The sequence below is a fragment of the Solanum dulcamara genome, chromosome 4 (assembly GCF_947179165.1).
Source record: "Solanum dulcamara chromosome 4, daSolDulc1.2, whole genome shotgun sequence".
In the NCBI taxonomy this organism is placed as follows: Eukaryota; Viridiplantae; Streptophyta; class Magnoliopsida; order Solanales; family Solanaceae; genus Solanum; species Solanum dulcamara.
In genome coordinates, this window is record NC_077240.1 from 7,430,183 (window position 1) to 7,449,856 (window position 19,674).

At 31.2% G+C, this 19,674-nt stretch overlaps 3 protein-coding genes across 3 annotated transcripts; all 3 read left to right on the plus strand.

Moving 5' to 3' along the window:
• Positions 1-879: 879 nt before the first annotated feature.
• LOC129884607 (uncharacterized) lies at positions 880-2,365 on the plus strand. Its single transcript, XM_055958891.1, has 2 exons — positions 880-977; positions 1,091-2,365. Exon 2 carries the CDS (start codon positions 1,125-1,127, stop codon positions 2,196-2,198), a length of 1,074 nt encoding a protein of 357 aa, XP_055814866.1. The 5' UTR covers positions 880-977; positions 1,091-1,124; the 3' UTR covers positions 2,199-2,365.
• A 12,401-nt stretch (positions 2,366-14,766) lies between these two features.
• Positions 14,767-16,607, plus strand: LOC129884608 (glyoxylase I 4-like). Its single transcript, XM_055958892.1, has 3 exons — positions 14,767-15,026; positions 15,215-15,546; positions 16,350-16,607. The coding sequence occupies exons 1-3, from the start codon at positions 14,833-14,835 to the stop codon at positions 16,439-16,441; spliced, it is 618 nt and encodes a 205-aa protein (XP_055814867.1). The 5' UTR covers positions 14,767-14,832; the 3' UTR covers positions 16,442-16,607.
• Positions 16,608-17,442: 835 nt separating this feature from the next.
• LOC129884609 (glyoxylase I 4-like) lies at positions 17,443-18,912 on the plus strand. Its single transcript, XM_055958893.1, has 3 exons — positions 17,443-17,677; positions 17,765-18,099; positions 18,647-18,912. The coding sequence occupies exons 1-3, from the start codon at positions 17,481-17,483 to the stop codon at positions 18,736-18,738; spliced, it is 624 nt and encodes a 207-aa protein (XP_055814868.1). The 5' UTR covers positions 17,443-17,480; the 3' UTR covers positions 18,739-18,912.
• The last annotated feature ends 762 nt before the right edge of the window (positions 18,913-19,674 follow it).

The following is a 19,674-nucleotide window of genomic DNA, read 5'->3' on the forward strand; positions in this document are numbered from 1 at the left end:
AGTGTTAGATATAGAAGTTAGTTCCACTATATCAGCGTCCGAATATGAACGTACGTAAATAAGATTATTTTGCCGCATCGAAGATAAGAAAGGTCCCCTTATGTATGTACGAGACTAATAAAGTTAGTCCAAGAGAGTCGGATTTGGGTTACTAGTTAATTAGTGGATATACTCTAAAAAGGAGAAGACTCAATATTGCATTGCTTTAGACATATATTTTTTGCAACACATTCCTGCGAGTGGCGATCTACAATTCTCAATCGGTTATCCACCAGTTTAATTAGGTCATCGGATCTTTGGTTTTTAGGCAAGTTTTTCTGTTTTAGAGCTTTTGAAGTTTAAATTGTTGATTTCGATCAAAATTAAGGACTCGTTTGCCACAAATATTATTTACCTTTTCTGGAATAATTTATTGCTTATTTGAAAATTAGTGTATGATCATAAAAATTTCAAATTCAACTTGAGGTAATATTTTAAAATTGCAAAACAACTTATAACCTATCTTTCAAACTCAATTTTGACTTTTGAAATTGTATTTAATTAAGTACATTCAACCATTAACATTATTTCAAATATTCTTTACGAAGAGTATAATCAAACACAATTCTATCTCCAACTCTATAAAGTCCAAATAAAGTGAAAATTTGTTGCCAAACGCCTACTAAATATCGAAATTTAATAAAAGGGCTAAATTTATAATCTTCGGCAATACCTTAAACAAGACTCCCAAATTCGAAGGATTCTGTATCTTCTGTCTAATCCTGTTGGAATTAGATTCCTAAACCCTCTGTTGTTGCTCCTTATTTAATTTGTGTCGATTTGGAATTCCTAAATATATAGATTTATATTAAATCAGGTTCCTCTCTTAACATTTTTTTTTTGCTCCAATCTTCTCAGATTGAACAAGGCTAAAAGTTTGAGGTATGTCTTTTACTGATCTTAATCGTTAGTGAACAGAATTGAAGTTGGCTGGCTTGGTTAGTGCATAAATTCTCAACTTCTCAAAACAAAATTTCTGGATAATAATCTAAGTACTTTATTATATGTATATATACAACTTGAAATCTGTTTATGTTATGTCTTGTTTTAGGGGCTAAGAGTGTGGAAGAGAAGTTGAATAAATAATGAACACATTAAGTAGCAGCAGTCCAACATTCCTTCCAAGGGAAATCATATTTGAGATGTTGAGCTATTTGTCAGTCAAATCATTGCTAAGATTTAAATGTGTGCGCAAACATTGGAATAGCATAACTCAAGATTTTCGCTTTATATGTCATCATTATAATCATGCCCGTTTCTTAATTAGCAAAAAGGCAATAGATGAATTTAAACTCTTATCTTCAAAAGGTTTAATATTGGAGTACGCTATTAGGCCTAGCCATTTGATCCCTTCTTCACCTAATCTGAGATACCGCATAAGGAACCCTGCAGTGCATCATCAAATTCTAGAAATTCCGGATTCAGAGAAGCCTATCTTGAACATGTGCATGGTGTTTGATCCAGATAATCAAGTTTTGAAGTTACTCTCTGTTGTTTCTGATGATGAATTAATTGGAGATCACCAAGTGATAGGTTATGAGGTTCTTGATCTTCGGAATGAAGAAAGTATCTATTCTTGGCGATCCGTTAACTTGCCTCAGCAGAGCAGAGGAGGAACTAGAATGTGCAAACTAGTTAAAAAACATACCAACCAAATTAAAGTTGTCATTGCAGTGGGAACTGCTTACATCATATGGGACGCCGAAGCATATTCCCATCTAGAAATTGATATTCTGGATATGGTGAATGATAGCTACATTGGTCATACTATTTTTCCTACGGGTAATTTCTACACCAAGGATGACGGCATACTTTGGAATGGAAAACTGTCATTAGCTAAAATAGTAGAAGAGGAGCTTCATGTTTTAGTGTTAGACGTTTACAAGAAGCAGATCAAATGGGCTGATCATGGAAAACTAATCATTAAGCTACCATTCCTGAAAGAGCTCTCAGTTGTGCCACAGATAAAGCTTTTATACGTTTATATCACTAATAAGTTGTACTTTTTATGGCGGGACAAGGAATCAATCTGCAGTTTTGACATTACGACGGGGAAGTTAACAACTCTAGTGTCCAGCTACAAGGAATCTCAAATTCTATATATCACTAGGCCTTGCCTCTTCACTTTCAGAGGAATGCAGTCCTCATCTAGTCAATAATGCTTGCAGCTTGTTCATGGAGGAGAATGAATGATTCATGGCAGCCCTGTTAAATTTCCTTTTCCTTCCAATTCTATTTCATTACACTTGGGTAATTTATGTATTACTTTAGGACGTAATGTAAACTTTATTCTTATATATACTTTTGTTTGTGCCAGTCATAGTTCAACATTGAGATCAATGGTTCCATTTCTCTCTATTTAAAACAATCCATATATAACCAACGAACCCTTGTTGATATGGAACACATGGTTCAATATTGTCCGCCCCTGTATCTCTCTGTTAGCTTTCACCATTTTTTAGAGATGAGGATTGAGGAAGTTAACTTGAAATTTGAAAAATTAATTAACTAGACTAATCTGTTTACTGAATAATTAAATTCTCCGAGTTCCCATTTTTTTTCTTATTTCAGTACACTGAATACTCAATTAACAAGTCAACCAAGTAAGTGCAGCAAGACAATATATGTCCTAAGTTGTCAAACAAAAAGCTAAGTTCAGGCGGGCCAAACTTCAGAAACAATTTGTCAAATTCACATCAAATTTGTAATTTTGTGTATAAATGAAATCAATTTTAAAGTGGTTAAACATAATTATTTTTATGAAAAGTGCCTTAAGCCCCATTTTTTTTTACTAATATAGATTATAGTTTTTTTTATATAGAAAAAGTATTTAGTACTATTCGTATAAAAAGCAACTTTTCATATAAAAGGAAAAAATTATTAGAAGAAGTTTGACATATTTGGAGTTCTATTAGTAAACTTTTTCGTATAAAAGGAAAGAATTATTAGAAGAAGTTTGACATATTTGGAGTTCTATTAGTAAACTTTTTCTTATAAAAAGAAAGAAATATTAGTAGTTTGACATATCTGAGTTATATGTAAGTTCATATTAAACATAGAACTCCAGATTGGGCTTTTTTTAGACCAGTGCAGTCCAAATTGAAGGGTTTTTTTGGCGTTTGTTTACCAAAAAAGTCGTCGTAATTGATATTCTTAGTGTTTGTGTTTATGATTTTGGATTCCTAAATATGTTCCGTTTCTAGTGTCTACTCTAACATCGATTCAACCTTCTCAAGCCTAAAAGTTTGAGGTATGTCTTTTACCCATCTTTCTTCCAATTTTTTTTATAATTTCTTCTTGAGCCGAGCTTATTTCGGAAACAACCTCTCTACCTCCTCCTCAAAGTAGTGGTAAGGTGTGTGTACACTCTATCATCCTCCTACCCCATTTAGTAGGATTCCACTGGATATGTTATTGTTGTTCCTCTTCATGTTAATCGTTAGGGAACATATGATGTAATAAGTAATTATGAAATCAACTTTATCCAATTAATGGAGCAAAATTGGTATATGGTTGATTTTAAACATTAAAAAGAGAGAATTGTTTGGGTTTGAAACATTGAAATAGTTATATTGTTGAATTATGATGCCATTGAAGTCTTGGACTTGGGAGTTTAGGTGTCCTTATACTACTGCAATTGAAGGCAAAATAACACAAGGGCGACATAGAAAAGAACATAAACATGGACGGAAAAGTTAACGTCAGGACTAAAATGGCACATTTATTTTAATTGGAGCTAGGTTTCAATAACACAAGGGAAATCATAATCTAAAGTTGTTTATCGGTATAAAACTTGAAATCTGTTTGTGTTATGTCTTGTTAGTGGAGAGAAAAAAGACTATACAATAATGACCATATTAAATATCAACAGTCCAATATTCCTTCCGAGGGAAATTGTTACAAGAACATAAACGTTATGGTTGCAATGTGGTGAATGATAGCTACATTGGTCATACTACTTTTCTTTCCTATGAGTAATTTCTACAATTTCCTATGAGTAATTTCTACAAGAAGAATGATTGCACACTTTGGAATGGAAAGTTGTCATTCGTTAAAATAGTAAAAGAGGAGCTTCATGTCTTGATGTTAGATTCGATTACAAGAAGCAGATGAAATGGACTGATTGAAAACTAATCGTTAAGCTACTATTCATGAGAGAGCTCTCGGCTATAATAGTTGACCACTCTAAGTTGTGGTTTTGGTTTAAGGACAAGGATTCACTCAACTGCTTTTATGACATTACGATGGGAAGGTAAAATACTCTCTAGTTAATTCCAGCCACAACTCCAACTATAATAAACTTTCCAACTATGTCTTCAGGCGGGCTTGCCTGGTGACTTTCAAAGGAATGAATGCAGTCGTCGTCTAGTCAGTAATTACAATGTTTAATTCCCCTTTCATTTCAAAATTATTTCTTATGTCGAGCTAAACTTTTCATCAATTCAATATATGTGATGTTGATTGTTTTATGAGATTATTGACATATTTTTTTAGATAATTAAAGTTTGCACGTTGTAACTTTGAGGTTGTGAGTTCGAGTACTAAGAAATAAAAAAAGGGGAGCTCCTGGGTAGCTGTGTGAAAGTGGAGAGATTCTTTTCCCATTTATGCTTTAAAATCCTGCTTTAAATTCTTCAATGGGAAATGTGATGGTTGTTGAAGCTGTGGCCAAATTATAAGATGGATTCAAAATTATTAAGGGCTGTAAATGTTGATGACTCCCAAGAATTTTCTCTGATGGAGGATTTATTATAAAAATCATATCTAGGTGCTTCATCCATACTCCTCCATTATATAAAATAGTACAATATTAAAGGGAAAATATGGAAAGCAATAGTATATGAGGTTTTTTATTATTCTTTAGAGAAGACATAATATGAACTGAGGTTGTCTCAGTAACAATAGTGAAACATTATAGTAGATGATTGCAGAAAGAGAGAGCTTGCACAAACATTAACAAGACATTTACAAGGTGGGAAATCAACAAAGTTCATAATCAACTTACTGATCTATTAAAATTTCCCAAGAAAAGACAACTAGTTATTCTTCATTTGGACCTTTTTCAAAATCTTTTAATATTTTTCAAATTCCTTTTTTTAAAAACTAATTAAACTTTTTCCAAATGGACATGCATGTAAATTAATTTTAATGTGTGACAAATATTTTACTTTTGTTCAGGTAAATACCATTTTAGATGGAAAAAAATGCTACAGCTGAAAATAAACAATAATGTGTAATTATATAAAATGAATAGATGACAGATGCTTGATCTAGACACTTTTTGTGTGTAGCAGTTTGATCAAAATAACTGATATTACACTACAATTTCAAATTAGTTGAACTCGACTACATATTTTTCATGCTGTTTCATTTCAAACCATCTCATTTCCTTATAAAAATTTGATCAGATTTCAAATTAAAATTGGACAATGATTAATTTAAAATTTAAAATTAAGATTTAAATATGTAATGTAAAAATTGTAAATTTTCATTTGGTTTATATTGCGAGAAGTAAAAATGAAAACATGGCTTTGACACCACAACAAAAAGAAAAAGTGTCTAATTACTTGCAGCATGGTGTGAATTTATTTTTTTATGTTGGTCTAAAGAGAGTTCCCAAGTACAAAAGTTCCATGTGAAAGCATTGACCCAAACGCTAAACTAAATTATTAAAGTAACAATTTTAAAAGAAAAAGAAAACAATAATCAGTAATCACAGCTGATTGTTTGAAATTGAAAAGGACACGATAATCTGTCTTAGCTTTTTTCTTTCTTTCCCATTTATATCAAGGAGTTAGTAGCCCCACTGATAATAGCAACGTTAGACTCATAGAAAAAGTCGGATTCAAATCATGGACAGCTTTGGTAGAACCCAATATTTTTAAATCGAGTTTAACTGATATATTTATGATATATTTTATCTGTCTCATTTTATCGTAACATTCTTTTTTTTTTAGTCCGTTTCAAAATCGGATTCAATCGTGGAGTAGTGTTTAAACATAAAATGTCCCTATGCAACGACAATTTTATAGTGTGGAAACATGAAGCCACAATTAGCACACTGAATTGGTACATCATGAATATGTTTGCATTGATGATTAGATAAAGCAAAAAGATTTAAAAGAATATTAGACAGATGTTATGCAAGTGGATGTGTGGATGTCAACTTCGACCTTTTCACTCCAGTTCAATTTATCTTTTATTAGTCCCCAACCAACTTGTTATTTCATCATTTGCAGCCACTGCTATTATGCAAATAGAGGACAAGAAATCTCTGATCTGCTCCTTATTTTCTTTTACTATCTGTTTCTTATTTTACTAAATTAGTTTATTTATAACACGTTATCAGCATGAGCTTCCATCGCTTTGAGCTATATTTTTAAGAAGGTAACAAAAGGGGTAAGGATTTTATTTTCTTAAAAAGGATTTTATTTTCTAAAAATGCCTAATATTTTTAAACTTGAATTTGTTGCTCTTGACATATCTGGAAAATGCTACTCATCATGGGCACTAGATGCCGAAATACATCTAGAATCGATGGGTCTGACAGACACCATCAAAGATAACAATACGGCATCTAGTCAAGACTGTGCCAAAGCCATTATATTTCTCCGCCGCCATCTTGACGAGAGATTAAAATTACAATACCTCACATTAAAAGACTCTCTTAAACTGTGGAAGAATCTCAATGATAGATATGACCACCTGAAGTTGGTCATCCTTCCACATGCAAGTCATGATTGGCTAAATTTGAGATTAATGGATTTTAAAAATATAACTGAATATAATTCTGCCTTGTTTAGAATTATAGCTCAGTTAAATTTATGCGGAGAAAAAATCACTAAGCAAGATAAACTTGAAAAAATATACTCCACATTTCCACCCGCGAATATGCTCATGTAGCAGCAATATCGCGAAAAAGGTTTTAAGAAATATTCTGAATACTTTATCACCTTCTGATTGCTGAACGTCATAATGAATTATTAATGAAAAATCATGATAGTTGACATGTTGGTTCTTTGCCACTCCATGAAGTAAATCAGATAAATTATAACCAATGAAAAAGAGGTCATGGCCCCAGTCATGATCGTGATCGTGATCATGGTCGAAAAAGAAATTATAATCAAGATACTCGGCTGACACCGAGAAATGATCAGGACTACAAAAAGAAAATGAAAAGCCAAAAGCTTTACCAAAGAAAAATTCAGAAAGTATATGTCATAAATGTAGAGGTATGGGGCACTGGTCACACACATGACGGTCATCAAAACGTCTCGTTCAACTATATCAGGCATCCTTGAAGAGGAAAGAAAATAATTCAAAGACAAACTTTATCTCTAAAGATAATATTGAGCTTATGCATATGAATGTAACTGATTTTTTTTAATTTTCCAGAAGAAAATATGAATATTGATAAACTTAATAATATTTAAATAATTCCCTTTTTATTTGTATTTCTAGTCTACGTAAATAAATAAAAGTTGAATAATGAGTCATGTATTAATTATAATATTTACCTTATTTCTTTTTGAAGAAAAATATGGATATGCCTAAAATTTTATTTGGATCAATGATCAATCATGAGGATATTTGTGTAATTGATAGTGGAATAACTCATGTCATTTTTAAAGATGAGAAATATTTTTCCAACTTGCTTAGAAGAAAAGCAAATGTTACTACAATTTCTGGTAATTCGAAAATGATTGAAGTCTCTGGAAGAGCTCTATATTTCTGCCTAAGGGGACAAAATTGTTATAGAAGATGAACTATTCTGTTCTAAATTCCCAAAAAACTTATTAAGTTTTAAAGATATCCACAGAAATGGATATCATATTGAGACATTATATGAAATGAATACTGAATACCTTGGTATAACCAAAAGTGTCTCAGGTGAGAAATATATTTTGAAAAAATTACCAACTTTATCGTCTGACCTATATTATGCAAAAATTAGTGCAATTGAAGCACATATGATCGTAAATTTGTGCTATGACATGATCGAATAAGTCATCCTGGATCAATAATGATGAGATGAATCTTTGAAAATTCAACTGGACATCCATTAAAGAATCAAAAGATTCTTATGAATGATGAATTTTCATGTGCTGCTTGTTATCAAGGCAAATTAATTGCCAGACCATCGATCCTGAAGGTTGGCATCGAATCTCCTAGCTTTTTAGAGCGATACATGTAGATATATGTGGACATATATTCATCCACCAAATGGATTGTTTCGATATTTTATGGTTCTAATAGATGCATCATCTAGATGGTCTCATTCGTGCCTCTTATCATCTCGCAACCTGGTATTTGCGAAGTTGTTGGCACAAATAATAAGATTAAGGGCGCAATTCCTAGATTATCCAATTAAGGCTATTCACTTTGATAATGTTGGAGAATTTACATCTCAAGCTTTTGATGATTATTGCTTATCAATTGGGATAAAAATTGAGCATCGTGTTGCTCATGTTCATACTCAAAATGTCCTTGCAGAGTCACTTATTAAGCGCCTACAATTGATAGCCAGACCTCTACTAATGAAAATAAAATTGTCAATTACTATTTGGGGTCATGCTATCTTACATGTAGTAGCCCTTGTACGTGTCAGACCGATATATTATAATAAATACTCTCCGTCACAATTAGTTTTGGTCATGAGCCAAATATAGTCCATCTGCGAAGTTTTGATTGTGCGGTATATGTGCCTGTAGCACCACCACAACGTATAAAGATGGGCCCTCAACGAAGATTGGGCATATATGTTGGGTTTGACTCACCCTCCATAATTCGCTATCTTGAACCATTGACAAGAGACTTATTTACTGCTCGATTTGCAGATTGTCGATTTGATGAATAATTTTCTCGTCATTAAGGAAAAAGAAAAAGGACCCCATAAGAGAAATTACGTAGAAGGTTTCATCAATATCTCATTTTGATTTACGTACCCGCACATATGAGTAGGAGGTCCAAAAGATCATCAACTTACAAAATATAGCAAATCAAATGCGAGATGCATTTACTGATTTGAAACGGATAACTATGTTACATATCCCTGTAGTGAATGTGCATATCCAGATTGATGTCCCAAAAAGACTATCTACTAGTATCATAGCTTCTAAATATCAAACACGCCTGAAGCGTGATAGACCATTGAGTTCAAGGGATAAAAATCTTAGAAAGAGAAGCGTAAGGAATAACAAAAATGATACTACAAAAGAAACCCTAAAGAAGGTCAAAATTTGAGTAATATTGATATACCTAAAGAAATCAGTGAACCCGAGACTCAAGTGAATGAAGAACTGTCAATAAGTTCTACCGGTGATAAGGTAAATTTAGATCGATTGAAAATTATGGTGGATAATGTTTTTGCATATAATGTTGCACTTAACATCATACAATATAGTGAAAGTTTTGAGACTAAATCCATCGAAATATCGACGTAGATGTGATTGTCCATAATGAAAAAGGGCAATTCAATTAGAATTAGACTCACTTGCTAAACGTGAGGTTTTTGGACATGTAGTCCAAATCCCTGAAGGTGTAAAACAAGTTGGCTATAAATGAATTTTTGTGCGAAAACTAAATTAGAGAAATGAAATTGTAAGATACAAGGCACGCCTTGTTACATAAGGATTTTTTTTTAAAACCTTGGGTCAACTATGAAGAAACATAATCACCTGTTATGGATGGAATAACTTTTCGATATCTCATCAATTTAGCTGTACATAAAAATCTTGAAATACATCTAATGGACGTAGTTACAGCTTACCTTTATGGTTCACTTGATAATGAAATTTACATGAAAATTCAGAAGGATTAAAATATCCTAAAGCGAGTTCGATCACTTGAAATGAAAAAAAATCCATTTCGACCTCCAGAAGAGAATAAAGAACTTCTTGGTCCTGAAGTACCATATCTCAGTGCTATTGGTGAACTTATATATCTTGCTAACACGACCAGACTTGATATAACATTTTCTGTTAATTTGTTAGCAAGGTATAATTCATCCCCAACGCGAAGGCATTGAAACGGTATCAAACATATTTTACGATACCTAAATGGTACTATTGATATAAATTTGTTTTATTCTAACAAAGGTTGTGCAAACCTTATTGGTTATGCAGATACAGATTATTTATCAGACCCACATAAAGCTCGATCTCAGACAGGCTATCTATTTACACACGGAGGAACTACTATATCATGGCGATCTACAAAGCAGTCTATTGTTGCTACTTTTACAAATCATGCTGAAATAATATCAATTCATGAAGCAAGAAGAGAATGTGTGTGGTTGAGATCGATGATACGGTTCATTAAAGAAAGATGAGGCCTAGAAAATGATGTCAAAGTACCCACAATATATTCGAAGACAATGTCACGTGCATAGCTCAATTGAAAGGTAACTTAATAAAAGGAGACATAACGAACATATTTCACTAAAATTATTCTTCACACATGATCTTCAGAAGAATGGTGATATTAATGTACAACAAGTTCGTTCAAGTGATAATCTTGCAGATTTATTCACAAAAGAATTATCGACATCAACTTTTGAGAAGTTAAGATATAAAATTGGATTGCGCCGTCTCCAAAATATCAAATAAAGTTTTCATCAGGGGGAGTAAATTACGCATTGCACTCTTTTTTCCTTAACCAAGGTTTTTTTCCACTGAATTTTCTTGGTAAGGTTTTTAATAAGGCAACACTCAAGGTGTATAAACAAATATGTGTACTTTTTTTTCTTCACTAGGCTTTTTCTTATTAGATTTTTCTTAGTAAGGTTTTAATGAGGCACAATATTTATGGATGTTTACGATAACTATATATATTATTTTTTGTAAAATTTTTAATGAGCCACATTACACGTGGACATCAAAGGAGGAGTATTATGCAAGGGTGTGTGGATGTCAACTTCCACCTTTTCACTCCACTTCAATTTTTTTAGCTCTTATGCAAATAAAGAACAAAAAATCTCTAATCTGTAAATAGAAACTTCCCCGTACATTCGTTAGAAAGATTCAAAATGTAAAGGAAGATTGTTACTGCCTTTGTTTTTTTTAATTATCAAATTTTAATTTGGCACACCTATTAAAAAAAAAATAATTGATACATTTAGATAACAATAATTGGTATAGTGAGTTTATTATTTTATTCTTATTAATTGATAGAGTTTTAAATATATTTACTCATTACATTTTTCAAAGATATTAACTCAAAATTAATAAATTAAAAATATAATAAAAAAAATTATTTATTTTAAATTTATCTAAATTAATAAATAAAAAGAAAAATCACTTAAAAAATATTTAATAAGTAAATAAGAGCAGGGCAACTAACTTTTTGTTTTGTTTGTTTGGAACGTTCAGAAATAGCTATTCTTCCAGTGTGTTTAGAGTGTGACACCTGGATAATTTTAAATTGGATAATTAACAAGTACCCACAAGACAACAAATTAAGGTGCCGTTTCACCCAAATAATTTTTGGAAACTTGTGGCTATTACTTAGCAATATATTTAATAAATATCTCAAGTTTTCAAATTCTAGAAAAAAGAAATTTAAAAAATTTAAAAATTATCTCAAATTTTTATATTTTATAAAAATATTCATCATTTATTAATTACAGCTAATATTTATCTACCAACTTACTAAATTAACGTGGCTAATCAACATCATTAAATAACATCTCTATATATTTTTGAGTGATAAGATTGAAAAACAAGATCAATTTATTTTTAATTCGATTAATATATTGTTCCTGCCCGTTGTTGATTATTATCAATTATGTTATAAGGTTCTTTTTAACGGAACATGTTTATTATAAAATGATAACATAAACTTATGAATATTTTAAATAATTTTTAGAACTTACGGATACAAAATAATATTTTCTAAAACAGTCAAATATTTTTGAAAAAATTTATGGCCGAACGCATGGTAAAACTTCACCAAAAAATAATTTGTCAATAATATTTGAGAATTTGGAGCCAAACATTAGCTAAGTGTTTATCATCTACCAATCAATCACTTTAATTCGGATATCCCCCCCCCCTCCCCACATATATATATATATATATAGGGTTGTTATAATTAGATTATTATCATGTCATTAATTAACTAGCTGGACAAACGTCATTGACTCATTATCTACTTGCTTTCTTCTTCTCTGCAAAGTGCAGTAGGAACATCGCCGTTAATTAATGTATATTGAGAAAGAAAAAAAACGTGGACAAAAATTGAAGACTAATCCCTTTCACAATGCTGACCTACAATTAATTGTATATTTTCTCTGAAGTATTAAACAAGGCTATTTGCAAGTACGTACTAATTATTCATTACACAAAATATTTCTTCAAAATAGTTGGCCATTCAATTGCCAACTAACCTAACTCTCCAATATAAAAATATTAAAAAATATTATAATTATATCACAGTCGTTAACTCATGTGTGAGAACCAAATTAAATAATTGGATACTTGACCCTTGAGAGACTTTAACTATAGCTTTTTTATTATTATTATTTTAAGAATCCAACATATTTATAGATAACAAGTACGGTTTAGGTGGAAATTAAAATTGCCTGATGGACTAATTAACACATCACTACAAGTCTACAAGTACTGTAAAGCTCAAGTAATTGAAATTTCATAGTCTCATCATTGCAAAAAAATGTTAATTAAGTAATACAATTAGAGGTAATATTTTTCACTTCTTTTTGTAAGAACTTGTGAAGAAACATAGGATAAAGAGTTTAAGGGACTTCTTTTAATCTTTCGTCCATCCTTACTTTGAATTTCAATTAATTTTAAATTTATTAAGTCAGCTTCGTAGGATCCAAAATCTCAACGTCAATATAAAATATAAGTACTTAATTTATTTGTGCACATTGTTGGATATATCTAACTACGAAATTATGGATGTCTAAATTTAAACTTAAATCAGAATTAGTCATTGTTTGACAATTTCTAATCTTGCGTCCTTCTTACCCTAATCCATGCATCCATAATAGAGTAATGCTTTAGCTTTCTTTTCAAGAGAAAAAGACAGAAATAATCAAACGAGTCAAAGGAAGAAATTATAAAATGCACCAAGTTGTTTCAAGTACTCTATCGTTTTATTAAATTTTATATTATTATCGTTTGCTTATGAAGGGACCCCACACAGACGTCCCAAAGCAACATATATAAGATAGTTATACTACACGTTAAAGGAGTACTAATTAAGTTGCTTCTCATCTAGTAAAACTTAATTGGTGTATTATCCGAGAATATAAAAGGCATAATATATAAACGTGTCATTTAATTTAATTTAAATACACTTTAATTTTTAATGTGTACAAGTAAACATCAAAATAATCATCAAATTAAATAAGTAAATACACACATCTTATATGACAAATATAATTTGCTTTTGTTTGTCCTTGCTATTGACGAATTCCATCAAATTAAATAAGTAAATACACGCATTTTATATGACAAATATAATTTACTCTTGTTTGTCCTTGCTATTGACGGATTCCAACGTGAAATAAGTGGACTTTAGATACCGAAATTTTCTGATAAAAAAGGTTTTATAAGTTTACCCGTCAAAACCTTTGATTAGCGTTTAAATTACCTTCAAGTTGAAGGTTCATTAGACTCAGAGCAAAAATGAGACTTTTTTCTTAACGACCGGATAAATAATTTGATCATAATTTTCTTCTTTGTACACTTAGTTTTTTATTAATTAATATTTACAAATGTGCAAAACATGTACATTAATCTAATTTAGATCAAAATTAGTCTATCAGAACATAAAATTGCTCAATATCTATAAATTTGACCGTTTCCTGGTTAATTTTTTTGGCTTTACTACGTGTTGAGTTACACTTTAGGCTGTGAGCTTAATACGAAGAGTGTAACATGGTCTCTAATAATTTTCAACAGCGAGACTTTAATTCAGACTTCTGTCTATTTTTTTAATGTCATTTATTAATATGTGCCACATTTCTCATTAACTCATTTACTTTTTATTTTGTTTTATTCTGCAACAAAATAGGTCTTTTATTATCATGGAGTGAGTGTCACCACTTTGATCCTCAATTCCACATTATTACTTAAGATAAGCTCTGAACAATTAACAACAAAAATAATCCTAAGTGTGAAACCGAGTAAGGTTTGTTATAGGACCCATGACACGTGACACTGAATAGTCAAATAGAGAGGCATGACATGAGTCCACGTGCTTTCACAAATTAATTTAGTTTCTCACAAGAACAGAAAAAGAAGAAGAAGAAAAACGTGTTATTTGAAGGAACGTACTGTCGTGAACAGTATCTCTCAATGTGTATACATCTATTGAATGTCCGGTATTTTCTAAACAAAGGAGTATTTATTATTTTTAACTTTTTTTTTTCTTAATGCTTGTTATTTTTAATTTCAAATTCAACAATGGATAAGGGGTAGGCACACATACTCAGAGAGTGGGAGACAGAAAAAATCAATGAAAGATTAGAGCACTAGCTAACTGATCAATCGACTGGTTCTTGATTTTTTATTTGCGAAGGTAAATTTGAATGTACGAATACATAAAATGTTATATTATTTTTGAGGATTACTATAATTAAGAGGAATTAAAGGACCGGCGTACGTTCCCACCTAACACAAGTGAATGCAGCCCATATACAAGCTCACTCGTGCTTATATATATGTGTGTAAAGCTCCACACACAAATAAAATTAAAGGAGTATTCATTCATTACATTCATATCCATCTACTTAGCTCATTAATTACTTAAGAGTAAGGAAAATACAGAATGGGAAAAGAGATAGTGAGAGCAGAATCATCAACCTTCAACTGGTCTTCAGATGATAATAGAATGCCTCTGTTGGCTTTGAACCATGTTTCCTATGTCTGCAAGTCTGTTCCCAAAAGTGTCGAATTCTATGAGCAAGTTCTTGGATTTGCTCTCATACAGAGGCCATCTTCTTTCCAATTTGAAGGAGCTTGGTATATATGTCTATTAATTATTACTTATAATATATATCATCCCTCCTCTCCTTGTGCATTCATACTCTATAAATTATATAGTTCATCAAGCTAGCTAATTATGTTATTTGACTTAATTATGACAAAACAGTTAATATTGTACATATCTAATTAATTTCTTCATCTTGTTATACTTTTTTTAATTATAGGCTGTTCAACCACGGAATTGGAATCCATTTGTTAGGAAAAGAGGATGTGCAATCAAACAAGGGGAAAATTAATCCAAAAGACAATCACATTTCGTTCCAATGCACAGATATGGACCTTATTATTCAGAGATTGAATGACATGGAAATTGAATATGTTACTGCTACTGTAAAAGAAGGTGGAGTTACTGTAGATCAACTATTCTTTCATGACCCAGATGGCAACATGATTGAGATTTGCAATTGCCAAAACATACCAATTATTCCACTTTCCTCTTGCCCTATCAACAATCTTCCAACCTTTCACCAAACAGCAATGACTAATTCTTTTTACGGTACGCACGTTTAGATCTTCTTGGTTCACATTCCTACTTTGATTAACATCTACTATATCACTACAACAAAAATAATTTTTAGCGGTAATAACTATGCACATTAATAAAAAATACTAAAACTTTTATCGCATTAGTTAATTTTCATTAGATCTAATGTCGCTATAGGCTTTAGCGATATTTACAAAGAGTATTAATTATCTCTAAAAAGATATTTTTAGTGGCAATTAAGCTATTTTCATTAATTAATTGCCGCTAAAGATCATTTTTGGTGTAGTGTATATACATAAACTGTTAAAAAAAATTGGCCCTACCTAGCTCCACCCAGTATATAATCTCGGACCCGATAGATGCCTACAGAAAATTGGATTTTCCAGCAGTGATGGCAAGAATCCGCGAAATCACCCTTGCATGATGTGATCCTATTTATATTTTAAAAATAATAATTGTATACACTATAAATCAATATAAATGAATTTTTATGTATACATAGTTAAGTCACCCAAAATATATATAATTGCAGGTAATATATATGATTCATAATAAATTGAATCAGTCACTTGACAAGTAAATGCTGAAATACTTTAAATTCCATTGATATATAATGTGAAAATTCTTTCACTATAAAAGTATATATGTTATGTCCTTTAAGAAACTGTTAACTTTAAAATGAGGACAAGTTTCTTTTTTCCTTTTCCAAACGACCAATTAAGTTTGATTAATTCAACGTAATATTGTCGTAGTACAATTAATATATATATATATATATTGTATTATTCTAATATTGAGTGTTTGAAAAAATGCAGGGAAAGGAAGCAGTAAGAAGAATTGCTTAGGAGAAATGGAATATCTAATGATGGAGAACTTAGCCATGAACATGATAGACATTTCATTTTGAGTATAAAATATACCATCTTGTACTAAAGAACGAGTCTTTTTTTCTATCTAATTATTCACTGAAAAAAATATATAGAATTTTCATTTGTTTACATCATAGAGGTTCATGTGTACTATTGCCACTTCAGTTGTTTCTAGAGAATACAACGGTTCGAATGCTTCTATTACTTTTATTTCTTGCAAACTATGTGTATATACAAATGGTTTGTTGTGTTGCAAAATCAAGATCAAGAATAACAATATAAAGCTGAAGATTGAAGAATAATATAAGATAAGAGGAATGTATAATATAAGATAACTTTTATCTTTTTTTGAAGCGTCTACAAGTAGAGAAATATAGGGAGGCATGACATGAGTCCATGTGCTTTCACAAATTAAAAACGTGTTATTTGATGGGGTACAGTTGTGAACAGTATCCTGTGTACACATCTATAGAATGTCCGGTATTTTTTTAAAAAATAATTATAATGCTTGTTACTTTTAATATTTCAAATTCAACAATGGATAAAAAAAAAAAAAAGGGATAGGCACACATCCTCACAAAGTGGGAGATAGAAAAGATTAATGAAAGACTAGAGCGCTAGCTAGCTGATTTATCAATAATTTCTTATGTGCAAAGGTAAACTTGGATTCATCGAAGAAAATGCTTGAGATAGAGAACAATGAGCAATTGTGATCTAACATATCATAAATTATCATATATTAATTATACATAACATAATACTAAATAGTCATAGAATGAAAACCTATACCGCAGTATAAAACTATTTAAAAATTATTTTAATTTAAAAACACTTAAAATAAATCAATTTAAATTCAAAACAAGCCCAAGTTAGAAGAGAAAGAATATTGTATATTTTGAGGGGGATAAAGTCTACGTTTGTTGTTCGGTGGATAAATTAAGAGTACCTACCGTACGTTCCCACCCAACACACAAGAGAGGCTGACCCGGCCTATATACAAGTTTGAAAGAGCGCTTATATATATTTTTGTGCACTCCACTCCATACACAACTAAAAGAAGTAATCAGAATATAAGGAATGGGAAAAGAGATAGTGAGAGCAGAACCATCAAGCTTCAACTGGTCTTCTTCAAATGATAATAGGATGCCTTTGTTGGCACTGAACCATGTTTCTTATATTTGTAAATCTGTTCCAAAAAGTGTCCAATTCTACCAGCAACTTCTTGGCTTTGCTCTCATTCAGAGGCCCTCTTCTTTTCAATTTCAAGGAGCTTGGTATTATATTCTTGCATTCATAATCTACTATATCAATATTCTACATATATATATATATATATATATAATTATTATTATATTTTACAGGTTGTTCAACCATGGAATTGGAATACATTTGTTAGGAAAAGAAGATGTCCAATCAAAGAAGGGGAAAAAAATAAATCCAAAAGACAATCACATTTCATTTCAATGCACAGATATGGACCTTATTATTCATAGATTGAATGAGATGGAAATTGAATATGTCACTGCTACAGTAAAAGATGGTGGAATCACAGTGGATCAACTATTCTTTCATGATCCGGATGGCAACATGATTGAGATATGCAATTGCCAAAATATACCAATTATTCCACTTTCCTCTTGCCCTATCAACAATCTTCCAACCTTTAACCAAACAGCAATGACTAATTCTTCTTACGGTACGCACGTTTACATCTTCTTGTTTCACATTCCTACTTTTGTGGTTGATTCGAATCCATGACATTGAGTGATTTTCACTAATCGGGTTTGAAATATGAAGAAAAAAATACATGGAAAAGTTAAAAGGGGTTGATTAACATCTACCTAGCTTCGCCCTCGCATGATATGATCCTATTTATATTTTTTAAACATAATTAATTTCATACACTTTAAATCAATATAAATGAATTTTTATATATTCATAGTTAAGTCGCCCAAAATATATATAATTGCAGGCAATATATATGATGCATAATAAATTGAATCAGTCACTGGAAAAAGTACATGCTGAAATACTTTAAATTTCATTGATATATAATGTGAAAATTCTTTCACTATCAATGTATATATGTTATGTCCTTTAAGAAACTTTAACTTTAAAATGACGACAAGTTTTGTTTCCCTTTTCCAAACGACCAATTAAATTTGATTAATTCAACGTAATATTGTCGTAGTACAATTAATATATATTATATTATTCTAATTTTGCGTGTTTGAAAAATGCAGGGAAAGAAAGCAATAAGAAGAATTGCTTAGGAGAAATGGAATATCTAATGATGAAGAACTTAGCCATGAACATGATAGACATTTTATTTTGAATATAAAATATACTATCTTGTACTAAAAAACGAGTCTTTTTTTTTTTAATCTAATTATTTACTGGAAAAAAAATACAGAATTTTCATATGTTTACATCATAGAGGCTCATGTGTACTATTGCCACTTCAGTTTTTTCTAGAGGATACAAGGGGTCGAATGTTTCTATTACTATTATTTCTTGCAAACTATGTGCATATACAAAATGGTCCGTTGTGTTTTAAAATCAAGATCAAGAATAACAATATAAAGCTCAAGATTGAAGAATAATATAAGATAAGAGGTGCGTGCAATTGTAACGATCTAGCCCGACGTTGTCTAAAAAATATTTGCGTTAAAGATATACGAATCTCATTCATCATAAGGTTAAGATAAATACCTTGGTATGTGAGTGCATTAGTTGTGAATTAAGGTCATAATATGCTCCTATCTCAAGGTTGAGTTGAAAGTGTCTTTCCGATTTAGTTTTGGACTTGAGTTCAAACTAGTGACAACTTCAAATGACAATATCTCTCAGACTATAATGAATTAGGTGGTCCATGACCTATTAAATTAAAGGTCTATGGGTCTTCTTTCCAACGCCATCGAAATTGCCTCATTTGGAGTTCGAAGTAAAAAGTTATGCCTATTTTACTAAGCACTATCCGTGCTGGGCTGCCAGAGCGGGATTTAAGCCGTTGTGGAGGGCTCTGACGGGCCAGAACTTAAAAGTGGCGAATTTTTATTATCTTCTTCTTCCCTTAAGTTGCAAAATAGATGAGGATTATCCTAAAAACCCCTAAAATGTTGTTCTAGGCTTGGAGAGAAGGGAGAAAGGGAATTCTAACGCGTTGAAGGCTACAACCCATGGATTTCACGCCCGTCTCCATAGTTCCTCCTTCTGGAAGTCAAGGATCGTGTAATAATCTTTTACAACCGCTTAGAGTCCACTAGGATAG

Excerpts from the sequence above, each read along its gene's own strand:
- LOC129884609 (XM_055958893.1), top strand. The coding sequence starts at position 17,481 with ATGGGAAAAGAGATAGTGAGAGCAGAACCATCAAGCTTCAACTGGTCT. Across the intron at positions 17,678-17,764 it reads TTTCAATTTCAAGGAGCTTG|GTTGTTCAACCATGGAATTG; the intron begins GTATTATATTCT and ends TATATTTTACAG. Across the intron at positions 18,100-18,646 it reads AATGACTAATTCTTCTTACG|GGAAAGAAAGCAATAAGAAG; the intron begins GTACGCACGTTT and ends TGAAAAATGCAG.
- LOC129884607 (XM_055958891.1), top strand. The coding sequence starts at position 1,125 with ATGAACACATTAAGTAGCAGCAGTCCAACATTCCTTCCAAGGGAAATC.
- LOC129884608 (XM_055958892.1), top strand. The coding sequence starts at position 14,833 with ATGGGAAAAGAGATAGTGAGAGCAGAATCATCAACCTTCAACTGGTCT. Across the intron at positions 15,027-15,214 it reads TTCCAATTTGAAGGAGCTTG|GCTGTTCAACCACGGAATTG; the intron begins GTATATATGTCT and ends TTTTAATTATAG. Across the intron at positions 15,547-16,349 it reads AATGACTAATTCTTTTTACG|GGAAAGGAAGCAGTAAGAAG; the intron begins GTACGCACGTTT and ends GAAAAAATGCAG.